The sequence below is a fragment of the Aulonocara sp. 'chitande type north' Nkhata Bay genome, linkage group LG18, assembly GCF_057382095.1.
Source record: "Aulonocara sp. 'chitande type north' Nkhata Bay isolate Kocher_YH1m ecotype deep benthic linkage group LG18, A_spYH_male_GT1.1, whole genome shotgun sequence".
Lineage (NCBI taxonomy): Eukaryota > Metazoa > Chordata > Actinopteri > Cichliformes > Cichlidae > Aulonocara > Aulonocara sp. 'chitande type north' Nkhata Bay.
In genome coordinates this window covers 17,791,167-17,798,291 of record NC_141361.1, presented here as the reverse complement: position 1 = coordinate 17,798,291, position 7,125 = coordinate 17,791,167, and the positions used below count along the sequence as shown (strand labels likewise).

At 42.2% G+C, this 7,125-nt stretch overlaps 1 protein-coding gene across 1 annotated transcript in view; it reads right to left on the bottom strand.

The window, feature by feature from the left end:
• The window catches only part of cacna1eb (calcium channel, voltage-dependent, R type, alpha 1E subunit b), a 73,726-nt gene extending 67,792 nt beyond the window's left edge, over positions 1-5,934 (bottom strand). Inside the window, exons 1-2 of the mRNA XM_086273355.1 lie at positions 5,556-5,934; positions 2,395-2,842 (exon numbers count right to left, since the gene is read on the bottom strand). Of these exons, the coding sequence (XP_086129481.1) occupies positions 2,395-2,804 (410 nt within the window). The 5' untranslated portion in view covers positions 2,805-2,842; positions 5,556-5,934. The remainder of the gene's footprint in view (positions 1-2,394; positions 2,843-5,555) is intronic.
• Positions 5,935-7,125: the final 1,191 nt, after the last annotated feature.

Below are 7,125 nucleotides of genomic sequence, written 5' to 3'. Positions count from 1 at the left end.
AAGCGGATAATCAGAGCGATGTGGCTCCAGAGTTCAGAAGTTCACAAGCAAGTACCCTGAGCCCTGCCATTAATAACACTGTACCGCATCTGATTACAGTAAACCGCAGCCGGCCGTGCTGCACAGGCAGGAGGAGAAAAAAAATCAAATCAGCTGAGGAAAGAGGTGGAAACTGATCGAGTGATTCATTGGTGGAACAATGCACAACAAAGGCGTCTGCGCGCTGTATGTAGTGCAGCAATGGAGCACCTTTTGAAAGGAGCACTTTGTATCTGAGCAACAAAACAAGGATAAGTGGTAACAATAAGAAGCATTGCACTTTATACTCTAATGGTTAATAATTTCCACTCTATGTTTTTGGTATTTACCCTGCAAGATGTCCTGTGGAATATTTGCTGTGACTACACTGCCCTGCTGATGGTATTACATCATTTCACTGCTGAAGCAACGTGCAAACAAAGGCAAAGAAGAAGAAGGCTGCTGGTTACAAGGTCTTTCACGATTTGGCTTGAAAATTTTCTTTCTCGTCGTTATTAAGCCTCAATAATCCACATAGCACATTTTAGTGAAAGCATGGAGAGCAAAAACTGCCAGAAAATAAAAATGAAATTAAAAATACAGCTAAATAACTCAACAAATAAAGGTCTGCAAATAAGTGTAGCTCTCATTAATTCAAAAAAAAATCTCATTTAAGTTCATATTTGTGTTTTTCATTTTTCTCTCTGTATGTTCCCTGTGTATTTTCCCAAGCTTGTCTATCTATCTATCTGTCTCTTTATGAATTTTTGCTTCATTTTACAAACATGAGCTGTCCTTAAAGTGTGTCACGGGGTCAGCTTTTTGCCTGCTGGTTTATCTGCACCAGTCTCACCACAGAGACGGTTTGCATCCAGCCAGAAGATCAATAGAAAACTGATTTGCTGAAAATACCATCAGGCAGGAGTGTTTACAGTTTTTGTGCAAATGTACTACAAAGTAAGTGTGCATATGGCATTCCAGGCTTGGCCTGCTGTTTTTGATATCAATTTTCGTTGCATTTAATCTGGTGCTGGTTCTTTCGCTCCTTTATTTCCCAGAGGGTTCGCCACAGCGGATGGATCCACATATTTGATTTGGCACAGATTTCATACCAGATGCCCTTCATGATGCATCCCTCCCATTTATCTGGGCTTGGGGCCGGCACTGGGAGTACACTAGCTCGTGACCTCCTGAGGCTGGGTTTGTATCTCCTCCCGGTCTCAGGCGGAGGATCTTTTACATGATCAGGGAATGAATTTCAGTCCTTCATCGGAAATCGCCAACAAACAAAACACCTTCCTGTTAACAGTTAATACCATGGGTTAACTCTAAATGTTCCCTTGAGGTTGAATTATGCAGCTTTTAGTGAGCAGGAGGAATACAAACTTTAAGTCTGACTATTACAGATTAATCAGTTATTATGACTAAATACAAAGACTCAGTATTCTTTGTTTAAACTGTACATATACAAAAGAGCAGATCTGAAGGTGTGTGGCTTGCATAATGTCCAACCATCCCCACCAACCACTTGTTTACGTCAAATTTTCTGGATTTTCATGATGGTTACTACTTTCCCCTTTGCCCAATAGATTTTTTTGTCACTCCACGGCAAAGGGGCTAGCTGAATATAAAGACTATCGCCTTGTAAAACAACACAAACCATCAATTTTGACGATATCATGCATTTGCAGTCGTATTTGTATTTATGACCACCTGATGAAGCTCCATGTTTGCCTTCACCATCTCCTAAACTGCTAAATCCTCTGTTGGTGTCTTTCATGCTGCCTGTTGTAGCTCTGAACTAGAAATGCTGAAAATGAAGCTAAACTATGGAACAGCTAAAACACTCTTTGATAATCACAAGGAAAATTGGATTTTCTTTTTCTTTAGCCCGTGTGTTCGCTCGTTGAAGCTACAGTATGTCTCGCTGTCACACAGACTTTGATGCATCTCAACAGGAAAAGCACCAGGTGTAATTACTACCATCAGTGTCAGCTACATTCCACTTCCAGTTCAACAGCCATGCAATTATGCATGCTTCCTCTCACGCACGGCTTTTTTGGATCCTTGAATGAAATGAGGCCATGATTTAAGGCTCTTAATTACGCCTGGGCTTGTCTTGCCTTGACAAGTATATGCTGCTCTAAAATTTTTAAAAAGACATGTTTACTGAAATATTGAAATCAAATCTGTATCCTCATCCTTATCCTGTAAACCTTGAGGGACCTAATGATGTGCAGTTTGAAAAGTTACACTTCATATCCAGAATCTAGGTTCTTTCACGTTGGCACTTTCATCCTCCTCCATGGAGATTTATCATCTTTACACGTACAGTTTAAAAGGAATCCTTTGACTCTGAATCTCTTTTATACTTACTCCCACTCCTTCCTGCGGGCTTGCGGCGTGCTCTGTATTTTATGAGCCTGGTGGGCCATGATGATGTCCTTCTGCTCCACGAGTCCCCCGCGCCGCCGCAGCATGCCGTGAGGGCTCAGAGACCCCGAGCCCTGATCGGACGAGCCATCCTCCTGTCCGCATGGCACATCGAAGCTGGCCGCTCGAGGGGGCAGCCCCAGACACTCGGGGACCGCGTGAGGGACCTGCAGGGAGCAAGAGCGAGCTCCCTGCGCCAGCCCAGGCCGGGCAGTGGGGCTAGACCGCCTCCAGGCTTCGGGCTCAGGGAGGGACAGGGAGGACTGGACGTGTGTCTGTCCACGCCGACCGCCGATGGTTGGAGAGCTGGGTGTAAGGGAGAGGGAGAGGGACTTTTCTGAACTGGTGAACATCTCCACAGAGGTCGGTCCGTGGCAGTTTCAGCATAATGCTGCAAATGGAGAAAAAGGAGAGAGAGGCAGAGGATGATGGGTGAAAAACACTGCAATAATATTTCATAAACGTTGCTCAAGCACATCCTCCCTGTCCCCTTCTTGTTTGTCTTTCATTATGAGCATCAAACAATGTGACACTGAGGATGATAATGTCCTTTGCCCAGGCTGTCACTCTGACCCAAACTCAACCATCTCACCATCTATCAAAGGGATGAAAGTTCAGATCGTATTCATGGAGCTCAGTGGGTGACTGAAGATATCACTGAGACTTTTCAACACAACCAGGAAGTCAGACTATTACTCTAAATGGACATTTCTGGTTACCACACAGTGTTTTTCATTTACTGTCACCACCGGGCCAAAAATCTTAATATCCAGTTCATTTGTTTGTTTTTATGACCAAATACATCTTCAGTTTCCATCAGCTGTGCAAAATGCATCTCTGTACCTGAGCACAGCCTCAAACTGCTGCTAGCATGAAGCCTAGCATATTTGTCTTTATAAACCAAAAAACTAACATTCTAAAAACAAATCTCGACACGCACCATCTCAAACTGCATCCTGGCACTTACTCTGGCAGATATTTGAAGGCATTGTCTGAATTAACCTTGTCTTCAGTCGTCACTGAGACATAAAAACTGCACAAATAAAACCACCAGTCAGACACGAGTCTGCTTAAAAAGTCTGCTGCTAAAACAAGATGTTTTTTCCTACCCCAATGGTGGTGGAGTTACTTTTACCACAAACATCCCTGCAACATCTGCAGATGCTGCAAATTTCAATCAGGATTTTTTTGAGTGCCATTTAGCTCTCTTATAACAGGATAAGCTGCTTCAACGCGATTTAGTTTTTTTCTTGCCTGGTATTAAATCTTTAAGACTTAACCATGAAACAATTTCCAGAAAATTCTAATATTTTTTTGTTGAAAACAGACTGTTTATTGAACCTTCTGACATTAAAAAAAACAAACAAACATTAAATATTTAATTTGCATATATTTGCTACATCTGTTTTTTTGTAATTGTTTTTTTTTTGCAATTTATTTATTTTATTTCACTTAATTTTTTATTTTATTATTTTTTATTTATTTGGTTTTTTTTATTTGGGGGGGGGGGGGCACTGATGATGTAGAGTTGTCAAAAACTGATAAAAACTCAAGTATGATAAACTGGGCATTAGGGGGTTAAAACACTGAGCCATTTGAAATCCAAGAACTCTCCACCTGCCCAGCTTGATTGGTAGGTTAACTTTATTGACTGCAAGTGAAAGAAAAGAAACTTCAGAATTTAACATTTTATGAAACCGAATTGAAATGAAGATAGAAAAGATTCAGGATTTACTTCCTGTTGACCTCAGTTATTTCCAACCAAACAGGGTCAATTAACCTCAGAATGGATGCCACCATTCAACTGCACTGTCATGGGGAGCTTTGATACTAGCGGTGCATATGATTGGATGAACAGAAGCTTTGAACCAGCAGCCATACAGAAATAGTACCAGCAATCATACTGGTGGGCGGAACAAGACTGCACAGAAAGTGGGTGTAGTAAAAGTAATGACATAAAGAGAGATTTGGTCATCTTTTTTAGTAGCTGAGCACACCATAAAGAACTACTTAAACCCTCATTCTGTTGCTGCTATTGTCCAGTTAATCGTGTGCGTGTGTGTGTGACTGAGACAGAGAAATATGGGGGTGATGAGGTGGCAAGGCTGGAAAACAGCAAGTTTGTGGCGAAGCCAGTCAGAGACAGACGAAACAAGGCTGTTTCCACTGAGCCGGAGCTGAAAGGAAGATGACTGAGTGTGGAGGAGCAGAAGCAAAGGCTCGGTGACTCACTCATCAGCAGCAGGGCTCCTCAGACGTGAACTGGACACAGTCTGAGTTGAGCTCTGCCCTCGAACAGAGCGCAGCGCCCGCCTGAAAGCCGGGAGAGGCTACAAGGTCAGCGCGCACATTTACACGGGTGGCTCGCTCGCAGCTTTGTGCCGCTCATGGGTGGGCTGTCTCTGATTTTAGCGCAGCCATTCAAGTTCAAAAGAAATCTGATAGCTTTTATTATTAGTCAGGAAGGTTGTTTTTTTGTTGTTTTTTGCTTGCAGGCAGGGCTGTGTGGAAATTAAATGTCACGGCACTTGTATGGAGAGGCACACCTAACTGGCAGGGTGGGTCCGTGAAATCTGGACAAAAACACATAAAACAAACATAAATTGCAGCACTGATAAGGTGGAGGTAGATCAGAAGCCTGCACAATGATTATACCAAAGCAAGCTTCACACCTTATCTGCATTATTCACTCAAGTTCAAACACTTGTGTGGAGACGATGGTCTTCTATTATAAATTCAAGATTCCAGCTCCTGGCTGAGATCTCCTACGCTTTAATTAGTGCAACCAGTGCAAAGCCTGCCGGAACAAGGCGACCGCTCTCCTCTAATCAGCTGCAGGTCGACAGTCGCTTTAGATGTGCGTTAACCAGCCAGTTAACAGGTATCGCTAATTAAACTCATGCTCCTGCTCCTTCGTTATCCTCGTGAAGTTAAGTGTTTTTGACGCACGAGCAAGACAGGAGAAAAGCAAAGCAGCAGTCACAGTAACTACACTTAGAGGCACAGCGTGCTAAAAATATTCACTGCATAAAGGAGGATCGGTGCTGCGGGAAATGCAAACATCAATTAAGTCACGGATTGATTGATGAATTTGACAGCTTTACCTTGAGGTGAGGCGCGCGCCTTCATCGTCGGCGAGCCCCGATCAGGTGGATGCTAAATTCAGCCCTTTCACTCAGTCCAAGTTTGGTGGTTTGAGGATGATTTCGCGAGGATTCCTTGAGTGATGATGATTACCTCTGTATGGCTATAAATACCGCGAGGTGGCTGGGAGCCAGAGGAGCGTAACGCGGATGAACGTAAACAGGCACGGGGACAGGAGCGAGGAGACATGGGAGTAATCCCAGTCATCTTTCACGAGCTGGCTGCCTCATATGAGTCACTTTATGTGGTTTACAATTAATGGCGGCGTCTTCAAACTAAATTTAGGCTGGACTGTCTTGAGTTGTGCTGTTTGAGGGCTTTTCTTTTTCTTTTCTTTTTCAGCGCAGGAAGCTGATTCACCTGTGCCGAGATCACAGGAGGTCTGGCGAGAGGGAGAGAAATGCAACAGGTCTTCATCTGAAACTGCGCTCAGGTGATGTGAGCCCAAGCACCCAGGTATTCGCATGTAACCGATCAACCGCTAGATGGTGGACTAAAGCCGCATACCTGACACATGCGCAGGTTCCTCTGGGAGACGACCATACAAGCCACCACAGTCCGAGCAGTGCACGTCTGTCCTCAAAGTGCATCTGCTTCTACTTCTGCACACGCAGCGTCATCCCCAGACTTTCTGGGCACCTTTGTAAACATTAAAATCCACACAAATAAATCCCTTGTTCGTTACGACACTGCTACAGATTATGGGACACTATTATAATAGCGGATTATCATCATCATCAGTGCAATATACAGATACAGAAAGATCTTTACCAACTCATACCACAATACCTGAAGTCTTTTTAGATTAAAGTTCCCTCTGATGTCATATTTACATTTAGATTCACTGAATGCTTTACTTTATCTCTTTTTTTTAACTGAACTCCTACTTTATTCTTTTTTCATCTTTCTGTGATATTGTGTTTATTTATGGAGCTAAGTTGTTTTTTTTGATGTTTTGGCTACTGTAAAAGTAATTTCCCGCCTTCTGGGACAAATAAAGTACATCTTATCTTATTTTACCTGTAAGCACACGGGTCAGAATAAAACTCCACCAGAAACAAAAAGTGATGTCAAAAATTCAGTCACAAATTGGGTTAGCTGCATACAAAGCTTATGAACAAATACTAGATAATCACACAATTATTGTAATTAGTAATATTATATATTAGTTGATACCTTTCTGACGATAATTCAGTTAGAAAGAGTTTGTTTGTTTGTTTTTTGTTTATTTCTTAATATTAATCACACAAAGGGAAACAATGCCTTGTACTAGATTTAGCTGCTAGCTAATTTCCATCTGTAGTCCCTGGGCAAGTTTTGTTTTGTTTAAAGTAAAAAATTAGAATCAGGAAACTTCACAGGGAAAAAATAGGCACATAAAACACGAATCAATATTTTGAATCGTTAATCATGCGATAGAAGTAAGATGATTTCTTACAGACAGACATAAACAGGCACACGTGCTACTAAAGTGTTACTCACGTGTGTACAGAATTATATGAAACATAATTCAATAATTGAATCATGAGA